The sequence below is a fragment of the Labeo rohita genome, chromosome 11 (assembly GCF_022985175.1).
Source record: "Labeo rohita strain BAU-BD-2019 chromosome 11, IGBB_LRoh.1.0, whole genome shotgun sequence".
Lineage (NCBI taxonomy): Eukaryota > Metazoa > Chordata > Actinopteri > Cypriniformes > Cyprinidae > Labeo > Labeo rohita.
Genome location: NC_066879.1, coordinates 27,394,852 through 27,412,109, shown reverse-complemented (window position 1 = coordinate 27,412,109; position 17,258 = coordinate 27,394,852). Strand labels below are relative to the sequence as shown.

Sequence of the window (17,258 nt, the reverse complement as noted above, 5' to 3'; positions counted from 1 at the left end):
TCAACATTGATAATAATAAGAAATGTTTCTTGTGCAACAAATCATCATATTAAAATGATTTCTGAAGGATCATGTGATTTTGAATTCTTGAGTAATGGATGCAGAAAATTCAGCTTTGCTTCACAGGAATAAATTACATTTTAAAATATATTGAAATAGAAAACAGTTATTTTAAACTGTAAAAATATTTCACAATATTTGCTGTATTTTTGATGAAATAAATGCAACCTTAGCGAGCACTTGGTGAGAAACATATATATTTTGCCAACCCCCAAATTTTGAACAGCAACATATAATCCAAAATTGATCATGTGTATGTATTTTGTGTGTATATGTGTGTGTGTGTTTGTACACTGGTGGTTTGTTTTTATGTGCACTTATTTATTTCTTATTGTATGTGTGCTTCCTTTTCATATGTGTGGTATGTTTTCGTTCATGTGCGTATGTTTTGAGTACTGTGTAACTTTGTGTGGGTCTTAATATCGTTTTTGTGTGAATACATATATTGGGTGTATTATATCTCAATATCTGTATGTTCTAAAATTGGGGTGTTTATGGTGTCTACATGAGTGTACACCCTCTGTTTGTCTTATTTTTGTGCGGTTTGTGTGCGCGTGTCTTCTTATCAGAGCGAGGAGAAGGTACGACACCTCCAGGAATTGCTGGAGTTGGCGGAACAACGGCTACAGCAGACCATGAGGAAGGCGGAGACTCTGCCCGAGGTGGAAGCTGAACTGGCCCAGAGAGTGGCCGCGCTCACTAAGGTGAGTACTCAATCACTTCCTCCAGACAACAGCAGTAGAAAACAAATGAGAGAGTCAGTTCGTAAGATTATTTTCTGTCAGGAAAACACCCTCTGAGATGTGATGAAGGAAAATGATAAGGTAAAGAAGGGCGGAAACTGACATGAAAAGATAACACAGCAGGATTAGATAAGAGATAAACAACATAAGCTGTTCAAAAGATGTTTTAGCCAATTGAGACATGATTTAGAGAAACATCAAAGTTCTATAATGGGTCAAGACCAAAATTTGGGTAGCAGGTACATTCAAATGGATCACGGAAGTGAGGGACAAAAAATGCCCAAAGCTAAACAATTAACATATTAAGCAAATGCCATCATGGTTTAACACAAACTATATGTGGTAAAAGTAAATACACCCCACATTACATTCGGTTTGGTCCCATTTTAGTTTTAGTAGATTTGTTTTGTCATTTTGTTAAAATTTGAAGTTTATAATTATGTATTTATTTACTTACTAATTTCAGTTAAAGTTTTTCAGTTTAAGTTTTAATTGAGACTGACATTGGCTCAACAGGTAAATAACATTTTTGTTTATATCATGTTAAAGGGATAGTTCACCCAAAAATGAAAATTCTGTCATTACTCACCCTCATGTTGCTCAAACCTATTAGACCATTGTTTATCTTCGGAACACAAATGAAGGTATTTTTAATTAAATCCAAGAGCTTTCTGACCCTGCATAGATAGCAACGCAACTGATACGTTCAAGGCCCAGAAAGGTAGCAAGGACACCATGTAGTCCATGTGGCATCAGTTTTTTAAAGCTACGAGAATTCTTTTTGTGCACAAAGAAAAAAAAACTTATTTTATTCAACAATTTCTTCTCTGGACTAATTTAACAATGTCCTTACTAACTTTCTGGGCCTCAAACATGGTAGTTGCGTTGCTGTCTATACAGGGTCAGAAAGCACTCAGATTTCATCAACAATATGTTCATTTGTGTTCCAAAGATAAACAAAGGTCTTATGGGTCTGAAACAACACGAATCAATGACAGAATTGTAATTTTTATGTGAACTATCCCTTTAAGAAGTTTTAATTTTTTGGACCTGTATAGTTCATAGTGATTTGTGACCCTGGACCACAAAACCAGTCATAAGGGTCATTTTTTGAATGAGATTTAATTGATTAAATAAGCTTTCTGTTGATGTATGGTTTGTTAGAATAGAACAATATTTGTTCGAGATACAACTGTTTGAAAATCTGGAAACTAAGGGTGAAAAAATTTAAATATTGAGAAAATGGCCTTGTCTTAGTAAGTTCTTAGTAATGCATATTACTAAACAAAAATTAAGTTTTATATATTTACGATAGACATTTTATAAAATATCTTCATGGAACATGACCTTTACTTAATATTCTAATGATTTTTGGCATAAAAGAAAAATCAATAATTTTCACCCATACAATGTATTTTTGGTAACTGCTACAAATATACCTGTGCTACTTAAGACTGGTTTTGTGATTCAGGGTCACATTTATGTTCTGATTTAAGAAGATTTTTGTTTTCAAGCAGTTTTGGTGAGTTTTTACTCTGTTGGCTTTCCACTTGATGTCCAAAGTAAAATCTGGATCTTGAAGTAAAACCAGTTTAGGATCACTGATAAAAGCCATATGTATTGGTCCTGAGGCCTAGCATCACCTAACGTGTTTTCCGACAGTTTAAGTCTGGCATTATTTCTTTATCTTGTTTCAACACCTTTTCCCATCAGTTGTGTCCCTTCTCTTGTTAAAAAAAGAAAAAATACAGCTGTACTGTATATAACAAAGCACTCCATTGCATCAGCCATCAAAAATCCACAGGTAGAGCAGATATTTCTCTTCTACAGGCTTCCATCTCCTTCTTCTGCCAGTTTAGATAATCCTCACTCTGTAGCAGTCATGTTTCATCTGAACATCAGTTGAAATTGTGCATGACAGTGTTTTTTCTGAGGCAGCCAAATGTCTTGTCAGAGTAGTAGAGAGGCAGTGGGGTTTTGTTTATAGTCTCGCTAATGCAGCTAATTAAAAATGGCAACTTTTGTCATTCTCAGTCAGTAGCATCCTGTCATACACCTCATGTTCCTGATGATACAGATCCATGGCTGGCCTTAAACCAGAAACTTTTCCTTCCAGAGATCCCATTTATATGCCATCATTGGGCTATGGACCTTAGTCTCACAGCCTTATATTCATTTTGAATGTTTTATAAAAACAGATTTTTCCAAATAATTACAAGCATGTTTCTTCAATAAAATACAAGCAATTTACAGTTACATCTTAAGGTAAAGTGTATAGTCTGTGAAGGTTTTAGCTCTGCTGTTGCTCTTTATACTAATGTCAGTGTTTCCTGCAGGCGGAGGAGCGTCATGGCAACATCGAGGAGCGTTTGCGCCAACTGGAGGCCCAGCTGGAGGAGAAGAACCAAGAGCTGGGCAGGGTGAGGACTGGGTTGGGGTCATAAGGCCAAATGAAAAATGGGATGCTGATTGTGTCACTGAATGAGTGAATGTTGGATAGAGGAAAGATGAGATTGCTTAATTGAAGGATGATGGAAGGAAGTAAATGAGGGAGTGTGAGTGGTTTGGTGCTTCATTACGCTGCGTGCATGTGATTTTGATTTGTTTAAGTGCACATAAGAATGAACACTATAAAGTGTCACCAGTGTTTTTTGTGCGGATGTTCATATGTGTGGCCACAATGTCTAAACAAATCTTGAAATTACCTACCTCAGATGGTTCCTGTTAGGGAAAAAGCTTAACAAATGTACTAAATAAAATATTAAAATGAAAATGTAAAACAGCAAATGATTTGGCTCAGTTTTAAAACAAAAGAAGCTATATTGTCCCAAGCACTTGCAAGTAACACTTCACAATGAAGTCACATTTGTTAACATTGGTTAACTACATTAGTTAACATGAACTTGAATGACAAGCTAGAGAATGAACATAAATTTATAAATCTTATTTTACTGTATATTAATTCTAACATTTACTAATACATTATTTCTGTTCATTTACTGATAACACTTCATGATAAGGTTCATTAGTTAACTTGTACCAATAATGAACAATACTTCTACAGCATTTATTAATCTTAGTTAATGTTAATTTCAGCATTTACTAATGTGTTATTAAATTAACAAGTTGTTTGTCAACATTAGTTAATATAATATGCATTAACATGAGCTAACAATGAACAACTGTATTTTTTTAACTAATATTAACAAAGATTAATAAACAGTGTAATAAATGTATTGTTCATTGTTCCTTCATGTTAGTTAATACACTAATGTTAACAAATGATACCTTTTTGTAAAGTGTTGCCATATTATTTAATGAATCTGTATTTTTAATAACTAACATTAGCAAAGATTAAAAATACTTGTGTGTTAATGTTAGTAAATGCATTAACTAATGTTAACTAATGGGACCTCACTGTGTTACCTTAATGGATTTTAAATATATATTTTATTTATGCTATGCTAAAACAATATAAACTAAGTCTATGGTCCTAATTTCTTAGTAAGTATGTGTTTGTGTGTGTGTGTTAAGGAAGACATGTACCTGTTGCACAATAGGTCTTGACCAGGCCTGCAGGCGGTGTGTTTGACCCCACTGTAGGGACTCTGAGGGCTGACCGCTCTGATTAGCCTGTGCTACTATGTGTCTTCTTGTGTTTTTTCCACACACCACAGAGGCACACGAAGATCGATAAGCTAGCACTCCTGTACAAACACGTTCACATACTCATGCTGCTGCTCTGAGAATATGGGACATTTTTTAGCTCATCTTGCAGATGAATTTCCCCACCCCCAGTGAGAGAAGAGCTGTAATTGGCTGCTATATTTGGATTTGGAATAATTCATGCATGGTTAATTTCCTCCTGTGTGCGAGCTGATGGTTGTAATGACTTAAAGCAGTCAAAGAGAGTCCTTATGCTCCTTCAGCCTTAATTAAACCTTGATACTTACACCTCAGACTGGGCTTTAGCTTTGGTTCTTTTCTGATAATCACAATGCTCCGTGCTGACTATGTTTTAAAGACCGTTGCCACCAAAAGAAAATTAAGATTTTGTTGCCAGGCAACTGAGTGCCCATATCCCACCGCAACTGTGTTTAAAAGTCATCACCCTTGCATTCAACCACAAGGACAGTCATTATTCATTTTCTAGAGGGATTATCACAAAATGCACGCCAAACACCCATAGAAAAATGTGAGAAATTAGTATGAAATGCTGAAGCAAAATGTGAACTCTTAGAGGCAGCTATGTGTTTTAATATCATGAACTAGATTTAAAAATCAGCCAAAACTCCTAAAATATGATCACAGTACTTCAGGGTGTAATACTGCCCTCTATTGGTACTACCGTGTGTAGATCATCAGAAAAACAAAATTCTATAGGCATCCCATATACCAAGCTATATCTAGGAGCCAGATTATGTTCTGAAAAAGTAAAAATCTAGTTGTACTCTTAAAATAAAGGATGTTGTTTCATGTATTCATTTTTTTTCTCTTTTTTTTCCCCTTTGCATTCCCTCAGGCTCGGCAGAGGGAGAAGATGAACGAGGAGCATAACAAACGTCTGTCTGACACTGTGGACCGCCTCCTCACCGAGTCTAATGAACGGCTTCAGCTGCACCTGAAGGAGCGCATGGCTGCGCTGGAGGACAAGGTATAGATTTTACCAGACCCACCTGCACATACTGTACACATTTGAGCAGTATCATCTGCTTTAAACGCATTGAAACAAACTGACAAACAATCAGTTTTCTCCAACCCACGGGTTTCATTACTGACTGGTTTCCCAGGCCTAATTACAGCAGATTTCAGATTTACTAAAATTACTCAATTACTAAGAATTTTTTTTTTATTTAAAATAAATTATGAACAATGCACATTTTATAAGAATGAAATGTTCATTTATTTGCTTAATGCACATTAATCTTAAGAAATTATTTAAATTATTATATAAATTATTCACTAAATTGAAAATTCTAAGTATATTTATATTCTGCCTTCATCCTAGATTATAGAGGTCGGTGATATGACCAAAGTCTTTTATCACGATATGAGTAATTTTATTTCACAGTAATGATATATCACAGTATAGTTATTTTTGCTTTAAATAAGTTCTTTACGATATAAACATTTTTGATGCCATAGAAATTTCATAATTCTTGTCACAGCGTCACAATATCACAATAAACTAATACTAGCCTAAATGTAAAAAAAAAAAAGAAAAAAAGAAAGAAAAAAACTCACTGAAGACAAGTAAACGGTCAGCGGTTAAATAAAAATAAGAAACTCATTACAGGCAATAGGACAAAAATAACTATAGTATAATGAATCAATAAGACATGCTAAGTATATTCTATAAAGTAATCAAATATATAAAAACACTGCATATTTTTAAATAATAACATTAATTTCCTCTTATTTAAGTTACAAAAGTGATTTAGTCAAGAGCAGTGAGTAGGGCTGGGTGATATGGCTGATAAGAAAAATATGAATATTTTTCTTATCAGTCAATATAGATAATTATCGCGATAAATATTTTTATTTTTGCTACACTGTGAAAGTTCTAAAAACCATAGTTAATTGTGGCTTTAAACCATTCTTTATCGTCAGATATGACAAACACTTCACGTTTTCGAATTCTTTACACTTTTTCCAGTCATTTTTCCTTAAAATAAATATCTTAATAGAAAAAAAATATTTCTTAGTTCTGCATGTTTTAATGAGTTTCAAATCAAGAAACAAGTTTGTGTTGCCTGATAATATTAATAATAATGTAACATTTTTTTTTTGTCTCTTAGAAATACACATTTGATAGTAGCTTTAGTTAGGATGCAGATGTAGATTTATGTTTATTAGAAAAATCAGTAATATCAGTAAAAATTGTACCAACCTAATTTTTATATGGTGAAATGTAATTATTTTTTAATATATATATATATATATATGTTTTTTATTAACCATTGCTCTTCCATAGTAGCATACATTTATGTCATGATAATAACAGTTAAAACCACAATTATAGCACTTCAACACCATGTTAAAAATGTAATATGGTTTCTAGGTATTTGTCTAAAAAAACAGTAGGCTAAATACATTTAGTATACATTAATAAACGCTATTGCTTAATCACAAAAAATACTGTAATTATATTCGATTACTCCTCCTTCAATAGGAGACTCATCAGCAAGTAAGCACATCTGCCCTAGTAAGTTCATTTTTCGTTTGAACTTTGATCCGAGCGGATAAACGGTCCGAGTGGTGCGCTTTAAATGACTAGTGCTCTTTCGTTCCACTATTGCTGCAAAAACATTACATCGAACATTTATCGAACTCTTGTTTATCGAGGAAATTTATATCGCACGATAATTATCGTTACTGATTTTCTCTCTTTTGTTGTTTGATAAACATGAATGACAGACAGCAGGAATATTAGACTGCTGTCATTTTAAGAGCTGCCAGGATCCAATATACTATTATACATGTGTTTTCTTTTTTTTTAGCTGTTCGCTTTCTTTTAAGACCTAAATTACTGTATTTATGTGGATACTTGCAAAGACGGGCATTTTGACACTTACATGCGTTTTTAACCATTCAAGCCCTTTAGTCGAAAATCTCTACCGGTTGACAAATTTCTACTGGTTAATCGTGTCTACATATATCGCCCACCCTTACTAGAGAGTGCACAGAGTGCGGTTCCCCTATTCACCTTGAATGAATAGAACTCAGTTCTTCTCTCTTTTGAGCTGTGAGCTGAGAGGACAGAACAGACTGTGATGGAATGAGTGGCCAGATGTGAAGGGACAGGCTGAAGCACCACACGGAGAATGTGCAGGTTATCTTTGGCACAACCTGCTGCTTTAAGCTTATTCTCAACTTTGTTTTGTTTGTCTGTTTTTCCCATTTCCCCATCAAGAATGCACTCATCCATGACCTGGAGAATTCCCAAAAACAACTGGAAGAGTTCCATCATACCAAGGTACAGTACTACTGCTCATTAGTATCACACAGATCTGCAGAGCAAGAGCAGCAGCCAGAGGTGTTACAATTTTAAGCAAAAACTGAGGAACATAACGTGTCCATGGATTTAATTAACATCATGAGTTTTGGTCTTGATTTGTTTAGTTTTGTATTTTAATATTTTTTAACATTAAATTTATTCCTGTGATACAAAGCTAAATTTTCAACATCATTACTCCAGTCTTCAGTGTCACATGATCCTTCAGAAATCATTCTAATGTGCTGATTTGCTGCTAAAGAAACGTCTTATTATTGTAAATGTTGAAAACAGCTGTGCTGCCCAATATTTTTTGTGTGAATATTTTTGTCAGGATTTTTTGATGAATAGAAAACTAACTAAATATGTTTATTGGTCTCAACTGTAATTTTCATAATAATTCTTGAAATATAAAAAAATTATATTGCTTTGAGATTGTTTGATTATTCAAGTGTTTTCTGGTTGTTTAGGAGAGGCTTATTGGTGAGATTGAGAAGTTACGAGCTGAACTCGATCATTTGAAGCGCAGGAGCGGGGCATTTGGAGACGGAACGCATCCTAGGTGACATCCAGATTTAAAACAATGATATATAAATATACTAAAATTAAAGCCCTGTTTTTATTCGCTCATTAAAAAAATAGTTCACCCAAAAATGAAAATTGCCTTATGATTTACTAACCCTCAAACCATTCTAGGTGTATATGGCTTTCTTCTTCTAGATGAATACAATCAGAGTTATATCAAAAGAGGTCCTTCCAAGCTTTATAATGGCAGTGAATGGGTTGAGATTTTGAAGCAAAATAAAGTGTGTCCATCCATTTTAAAAAGTACTCACATGACTCCTAGCGGTTAATGAAGGCGATGTGTTTGTGTAAGAAAAATATCCATATTTGAAATTTCCAGCAGATGACATAGGACATAAGCGTAGCATAAGCTCTGGTGAGAAGTGAACATGGAAGCGCAGAGGAGAGAGCAAAACGAGGATTTGTAAAGAAAAATGTCGGAGGATTTCAGTATAAGCCAGGTTTTCCTTTGATAAAGATTTAAATATGGATATTTTTCTTACTCAAATGGATCAATTTACTCCAGAAGGCTTTTATTAACCCTGCAGAGCTGTGTGGAGTACTTTTTATAATGGATGGATGCACTTTATTGGACTTCAAAATCTCAGCACCCATTCACTTCCATTATAAAGCTTGAAAGAGAGGACATTTTTTAAATATAACTCTGATTGTATTTGTCTGAAAGAAGAAAGTCATATTTACCCAGGATGGCTTGACGATAAGTGAATCATGAGGTAATTTTCATTTTTGGGTGAACTATGCCTGTAAAAGTCATATTGCTGTATGTCCTAAATAAGGTGTCTGAGCCTCTTTATCTGTCTCTCTCTGTTGGCCCTGTCTCAGGTCTCATGTTGGCAGTGCCACAGACCTGCGCTTCTCAGTGGTAGAAGGTCAAGGTGACCACTACTCCTCCACAGGAGTCATACGACGGGCTCAGAAAGGTCGACTGGTGGCACTCAGGGATGAACCCACAAAGGTGTTAATGTCACACCTGCACCTCCATCTGTTACCGTTTTAAACTAAAACTGTTCTAGCATGTAATATGTACTATACTGGTGACCTTTGCCTTGTTATAAACTAATTTCTCTGTATTCTTTTTTATTTGCCTCTTTGGATGTGTTCACTGTAAGTTCCGGGTTCTCTAATCCACAATAAAAATGTTTATAGGAATTTGAATCTTACTAAAACACTAATATCTGAAAGTCTGATTTGTAAAATCTACAAAGTATTGGTTTGTGCCCTCATCCATGTCTTTATTCCCAGATCCTGGCGATGGTGGAGCAGGACTGGGATCGCTCTCAGCCTTCCAGCTTGCGGGCCAGCCGTACTCACCTGATGGGAAGCGACACTGAACTGTCTGACCTGGACGATGAAGACCGCGAGACCATTTTCAGCTCAGCCGATATGTTGTCCCCCAGCGGGCACTCAGATGCCCAGACGCTTGCCCTCATGCTGCAAGAACAGCTGGATGCCATCAATGAAGAGATTAGGTTAGGATATAAATTATTAAAAGTGACATAAAATAGAAATCTTTTTGTTTTGTTTTGTTTTATCTTGGCAGCAAGCTTTGCTTGAACTATCCGCCACTCACATTTTGTTTCGAAAGCTGTTTAAAGCTGTTGAAGCGTACAGTTTATGACTAAGTGGTCGTTCAGAGTGCATCATAGTTAAGATGTCAGAACTATCAACACATTAACATGTGAACACCCATGTTTATTTATCAACACTTATTCAGTATTCATCGTTATGATGGGGGTGTCGTTACTCATTTAACTTGTGAAGACGTTAGCCCATCGACAGAAGTCATTTGCATAAGTCTTAAAGGAACAGTTGCTAAAATAGGCTGTTTAATATGTTGCTGCAAATGTGTTGCATATAGGCCGTATAACTACTGTCAGCTAAACACACTCTTAAAACAGTAGAAAAGCCCTTTAACAGTTCAGGGTTATACTTACAATACTTGCTTTAGTATATGACTGCTTCAAATCTGACATATCTTGCGACTTGTGTGAAACCTAATCATCTGCCTCAACTACATCAGCTCCTTAAATGTCACATTCATTTGTCTTATTGATCCAAGCTTGTGCTTTAAACACATGCTTTGTTGAACACAGTCTGGAGAGTTACAGCCAGAGCCAACTTTCTTCTCAAACTCAATGACCTTTTTCGATTTCAGAATGGCTTAGACCCTGCAGGCAGACTAAAAGAGCACCTGCGTGTCTCTTTGCTCTGGCGGCCCGCAGATATACCCAGAACGGTAACAGAAACTGTCAGGCAGGCCAAAAACTTCAGTCTAAATCCAAACAGTGCTCTGAAGCTTGTCCTGATACTGAGCTGTCTGGATTCCTTACAGCAGCTCAAAGCGCTGGAGGTAGACCATCTGTCATATATGACAATATTTGTGAGACTGTAAGTTGAATATGCCCATCAGACAGATTGATTCTGAGTTGTGGATGAATATAAATGCCAGACAATAGCAGAGCTATCACCTGGAATGTGCAGCAGTGTGCAGATAGTGATGACTCAAGACCTGAGCTGTGGCTTAAACTCATGAGGTTTCAACAGACTATACTTCCACTGCATGAATATTAACATATATCAACAGTAAGACAAGTCCCGTTGGCATTTTCTTTGAAGGCTGAATACATAATACACTATAAAGCTATTAGTAATGCATTTTATGGCTTCACTAAATTCTAGCCACAGTTATAATATATGCACCGTGTATATGAGCAATATCACACGAGTAGCAGTGAGATATGGCTGTATAGGCCATAGGCTACAGGCAAGGCTGCTCTCGGCCAGCTCATGAGTGCTAAACGGCCGCTGATGCCCTGGAGCTGACATCTCTGAAAACGTTGAAGCAAATTTTCAAATAGACGTTATCTTCATTAACAAACCGCATATAGTCTAAGCAAGTAAATTCTCGCCTAAAAGACTCTTATAACTACATTCTGAGACAATAACAGTAGGATTTATAAAATTATAGTGGATTTGGGTGACCACCGTGACACTCGCCATATCACTCAGGAGTGATACAAACGGTGAAACCGTTGGAGTGCCGATATCACTAGAGTATCACTCCTCTCGGCCCATCAGATTGGAGGACCAGAAAGAACTGTAAGTAATTTTGTAAGATTCATTCAATAATTTGAATGATACTAAATTTAAAAAACACAAGCCAATAAAATAACCATACTTTTACAGAAAATAACACAATACAACTGGACAGAAAATATAATATTAAATATCAATATATTATTTTTATTTAGTTCTGTACAACAGAATCAGGTACAACTTTTTTAACTAATTATCCAAATAATCTATAGTCGTACAAAGCTATTATTATTAAAGCTACTATTATAAAGCATGTGAGCAGAGCATAGCACGGGAGCAGATCAGAAGGTAGGGTCATTTTACTAGCGTTGCCCAGTACAGCTCTACTACAGCATGTTACAGCAGAGTAGTGCGACTGCAAACAGAAACAAGTATACTACATAGAAATTTCCTATTGGCACGCTATTTGAGGTGACTTTGCTTTTCCGGTGAGCATGAGCGAGCGGTACACGAGTGGAATGCACATTCATACAGCAGAATATTGAGTGAACGATGGCTAGAAGAGAGAGAAACTTGCGTGAACACTGCCAGGCGGTGCGGCCGAGCGCAATATATATAGGCTTATATATTATTCATCTAAATATTTTCGCCTCATGTTTTCAGCCATTTTTGTCTTTCAGCTGAAAACCGAAAATGCAATTATCAGCCAATAATTTTCGGCAGTTGAAAATTCGGTGCATTCCTAATTTTTAATACATTATATTAATTAAAACTATAAATCAGAGTAAATTTTAAAAAATGTGTAGTCAACATTAATATTTTGTAATTTTGTACAACGTTTGTAAGATTTTCTTGTTTTATAATTATTATGCATGCTGACTTTATATTACTTCAAAGACTTAATCAAATAGTTTTTTTTTTTTTAAATTAACACATCATTTGACTGTTTAAAATGAACTATTAAAAGCAACAACATTATTTAAAATGGCAATTAAAATGAAATTGTAACCAGTCACAGTATGTGAAACACTTGCTCTTTTCTCATATAAATAAATATATTATTATGTTATATAATATATAATATAATATATATTATATATAAAAAAAATATTATGTTATGTTATTATGAAATAATTTAAGACTATATTATTAAAAATTCAACAATAAATAAATATAACATTAATTATAATGTTTATTTATTATGTTTTTTTTAATACTGTCCCAAATGATTTCAAATATACATTTTAATTATAGTTTTGAATTATTTCTACAGTTGCATTTGGATGTGTGATACTGACAAAGAAACTGGAAATTGCATATACACTACCAGTTAAAAGTTTTGAACAATACGATTTTTAATGTTTTTTTTAAAGAAGTCTCTTCTGCTCACCAAGCCAAAATACAGCAAAAGCTGTAATATTTTGAAAAAGATTTTAAAATGTAATTTATTCCTGTGATCAAAACTAGATTTTCAGAATCATTACTCCAGTCTTCAGTGTCACATGATCCTTCAGAAATCATTGTAATATGCTGATTTGCTGCTCAAATAACATTACTATTTTACTCTTTTTGCTGTACTTTTGTTCAAATAAATGCAGGCTTGTTAAGCAGAAGAGACTTCTTTAAAAACATTAAAAATCTTACTGTTCAAGAACTTTTGACTGGTAGTGTATATTCTCTTGGATGAAAAAAGACAAAAAAAAAAAAAAGGTTGGAAAGGATGACAGATGTGCTTATGCTCTTCAGACACACTGAAGATTTGAGTTTGGCCTTGATTTGAAGTGTATTCTTCAGAGAGTATGTGTTGTCTGGGGATATTTGTGTATATTTAATGTAGGGCGTTTGAATTCTTCCTCTCCATGTGCTGAGTCTCTCTCTCCTTCTGTTCCAGAATGATCCAGGTAGAGAGGGAATCAGCGGAGCTCCGGGCGGATGAGATTGAGAGTCGAGTGAACAGCGGCAGCATGGATGGCCTCAACGTGACCCTACGGCCACGCTCCTCCATCCCCACCTCCGTCACCGCCCTCTCTCTGGCCAGTTCATCACCTCCCGTTAGCGGCCGATCCACGCCCAAACTGACATCCGGTTCAGCGGCCCACGAATTGGGCATCATGACCCTGGTGAACCTTGCTTTGCAATGCTTTTATTGTATTAACCCTGTTAAACTGCCTTTTTCTAACACTGACAGCACATAATCATCTGTCACCTTGCATCTTCCTCTCTCTTTCTTCCTGCTAACACTTCAGCCTAGTGATTTAAGAAAACATCGCAGGCGAGTGGCTGTAAGTGTGTTTTTATCTCTTAAAGACTTCACCGAAGACCGGCTTGCTTGTGCTGATTTAGTGTGCCTGCGTTAGATAAAAAATATGAAAGTGTGTATGCGTGTTTTTATGTAGGTGACTAAGTATTAATGAGTTTGTACTCAGGGACATGTGGGAAATGTCATTTTTTTATCATGAGGCAATGAGTTTGTTTGTGTGTTTTTGTCCCAGTCCCCTGTAGAGGCCCGAGAGGACAAGGCCACCATCAAGTGTGAGACGTCGCCCCCGTCTTCGCCCCGCAGTCTCAGACTAGACCAAATGAACTTCGCTCAGCTGACAGGAAGCCTTGAGGATGGCCGAGGGTAAACACACACACAAATCTACAGACGATCACGTCTCAGGTGCTAATAGATCCCTCTTTGATTGAACTGGATGAGGCATAATTTTCCCAGCAGGCACACTTGAGGACAGATGAGAGTTTGTTATAGCCAGTGATTCTCCCACACACACTCAAGTGCTCTTGAGACTATGACACTATGAACTAGTTAATTACTGTCAGCTTGCCTTTGTTTAAGTCACGTGCATCCCACATTTGTTCTGCAATACACCTCCAGGTGTGTCATGCGCAATACCCCACAGATTTGTGAACCAAGTAGATAACGTAAATCTTTAAGATGAAGTAATACGTTGATTATTGTAGGTTAAAAAGGGTTTTCATTTCAATTTAAAGGGATAGTTCACCTAAAAATGAAAGTTACCCCATGATTTAGTCACTCTCAAGCCATCCTAGCTGTATATGACTTTAGATGAATGCAATCAGAGTTATATTAAAAAATATCCTGGTTCTTCCAGGTTTTATGATGCTAGTGAATGGGTGTTGAGATGTTAAAGCAAAATAAAGTGCATCCATCCATCATAAAAAGTACTCACATGCCTCCGGGGGATAAATAAAGGCCTTCTGAAGTGAATCGATGTGTTGGTGTAAGAAAAATATCGATATTTTAAATAAAAACAATATCACTATAGTCTCACTCACAAAGTAGTGCTTTTTTGGTGGGAAGCATCATATTTAGCCGTCATACTGTGTTTTTAATTATGTTGCTCCAGATGTTCTCTCCAGAGCTTCATCTACTATTTAAGCTCTGTGAGGTTTTAGCTGTGTGTGGATGTTTAATACGGCTAATTTTAATGATGAACTATCATGGGTATTGTCGAATACAAATCACACTTTTGTAGTCTGGCTAATTTAATTTAACTAAGAAGGTGTCCTGCACACATTGATTTGAATCAAAGCAAGAAATCAAACCTAAAGTGTGGTTTTTCAGTCTCGCTGTGTCCTTCCTACTCCCACATCACTGTTGGGGAGTTAAACTGCATCTCAGAGCAGCCCAGCTCTATCACGATTGAATGCTTCACACAGATTTATGGTGATGTCAGGGGAGGAGTGATTTTAGTACAATTGAATCGGCTTTGATAGAACCAAATAAGAGTACAGGAATAACAAAGCATTTCTCAGCAGGGCAGCCAGTTAGTCTGATTAAAAGACTGCAAACAGAAATAATCATGCTTAAGGATGTTATACAGTGCAAGGCAGCTTTTTTTAAGGGATAGTTTACCCAAAAATGAAAATAGGATGTTTATGTGCTTACCCCCAGGGCATCCAAGATGTAGGTGAAGAAACAATTCTTTAGTAAAACACAAAGATTTAACTCAAACTCAAAAATATAATGTCAATCTAATGTCAGGCTTTGAGAGTCAAAAAAAAAAACATACACAGACAAACCCAAATTAAACCCTGGAGCTTGAGACGATAAATTGAGGTGTTAAGACACAAAACAATTGGTCTGTGCAGGAAACAGTATTAGTATCTTTTTTACTTCTGATCCACTGCAATGTCCAACTGTCCTGAGCGCATTCACAACAGCTGGTGTGTGAAGCATCAACGTGCTTTGGCAAAAGTTGGGAGTCAGTGAAAAGTCAACACTCCTGGATGAGTTCACGCAAACAAATGTGATCTTTTAGTTTTTAATTGGTTGCAGCAATCAGAATAAGCAGTTACCATTATGAGTAGCCATCGTACCCACAGTCTCACTGTATAAACAATGAGTGACGTATACGCAAGACAGAGGTAAAAAAAATGATATAAATACTGTTCTGTTTCTCACAGAGACTGATTGTTTCATTGTTTAACACCTCAATGTATCATCACGAGCCGCAGGATTTAATTTGGTTCTGTCTGTGTATGTTTTTTTGACTTTTGTTGTCAGTGATTCAGTGATTTATGTCAGTGTGAATAGCCCTTAAAGGGATAGTCCACCAAAAAAAATAAATTCTGTCATCATTTACTCACTTTACTCACCAATGTCAATTCAAATCTATTCAAAGATATTTTAAAGAATGTTGGTAACCAAACAGTTTTAGTTGTCATTGACTTCCATTGTGTTCTTTGTCCGTATAATGGCAGTCAATGGATACGGAAACTGCTTAATAACCAACATTCTTCAAAATTTCATACAGTAAATCATACAGTGTCATAAGGTTGAATAAATGATGACAGAATGTTTATTTTTGGGTGTACTATCTCTTTCAGATGCTTTACGTCACACATTGCATCTCCTTCTCACTTTCTCTTTTTCTCTCTGCTTAGGGGCAACAAAAAGAAGGGCATAAAGTCCTCTATCGGCCGTCTCTTTGGCAAGAAGGAGAAATCACGTTTAGATCAGCCTTTGAGCAAGGATGGCCAGTTGACACCACCTGTCATTCCAGGTAGCATGAAATAAACATACACACATTACATGCAGAAAATACCATGTTTGTATCACTATTGCTGAGAACTACTTCAAAAGTCTTAAAGGGATAGTTCACCCAAAAATGAAAATTCTGTCATTATTTACTAACCCTCATGTCGTTCCAAACCGTAAGAGCTTAATTAGATCTTTGGAACACAAATTAAGATATTTTTGATGAAATCCAAGAGCTTTCAGGCCCTGCAATGCAACTGACATGTTCAAGGCCCAGAAAGGTAGTAAGAGTAGTATGGAGTTCATTCATAAAAACTATAACACAGAATGTCACGGAATTTTCCAATTTTTGGAAGAATAAATCAAAAGTAGGTCTGTCACTTAATTCGAATCGCAATATAGACTACTGTCTGTGAATATTAAAATGCATAAAAGTTGTTTTAAATATGAATCCTACATGTTCTGCTTGCCTCTGTATATATGAATGGCGGAGACGCGGGTTTGTTCACATCACAAAACAGCAGCAGGAGTCTGATTTAATTTATCAAGTGAGTCGAGCTGACTGATAAGAAGAGTGAGATGAGTGACTAAATGCAAAAGCGCCTGTTTGGCAATATTTTGGATTTTGAAAAACCTGTTGCCTTTTGCCGTTTATCTAAGGTGATTTTGGAAGGTTTTTTTTAACTATTTGGGTTTTTTTTTTTTTTATTTGATTCCACAGTGTTTGCTGCTTTTTTCTTTATTTAAAGTTTGTGTAATTTACGTATTTCATTTTACATCAATGTTTATGTGGTGCCTTCAAGCTTTCTTATTCGTTTTGCTAATAAACGGTCTATGT

At 35.8% G+C, this 17,258-nt stretch overlaps 1 protein-coding gene across 13 annotated transcripts in view; it reads left to right on the top strand.

The window, feature by feature from the left end:
- Positions 1–17,258, top strand: part of ppfia4 (PTPRF interacting protein alpha 4) — a 130,873-nt gene that overhangs the window by 97,874 nt on the left and 15,741 nt on the right. For 8 of the 13 annotated variants that reach the window (XM_051122743.1, XM_051122742.1, XM_051122749.1 and 5 more), the window contains exons 8-18: positions 630–764; positions 3,140–3,223; positions 5,326–5,457; positions 7,717–7,779; positions 8,268–8,359; positions 9,205–9,337; positions 9,625–9,851; positions 13,310–13,538; positions 13,665–13,700; positions 13,911–14,041; positions 16,327–16,445. In XM_051122743.1, the coding sequence (XP_050978700.1) occupies positions 630–764; positions 3,140–3,223; positions 5,326–5,457; positions 7,717–7,779; positions 8,268–8,359; positions 9,205–9,337; positions 9,625–9,851; positions 13,310–13,538; positions 13,665–13,700; positions 13,911–14,041; positions 16,327–16,445 (1,381 nt within the window). The remainder of the gene's footprint in view (positions 1–629; positions 765–3,139; positions 3,224–5,325; positions 5,458–7,716; positions 7,780–8,267; positions 8,360–9,204; positions 9,338–9,624; positions 9,852–13,309; positions 13,539–13,664; positions 13,701–13,910; positions 14,042–16,326; positions 16,446–17,258) is intronic. The other 5 variants (XM_051122747.1, XM_051122752.1, XM_051122751.1 and 2 more) reach the window with 2 other exon arrangements.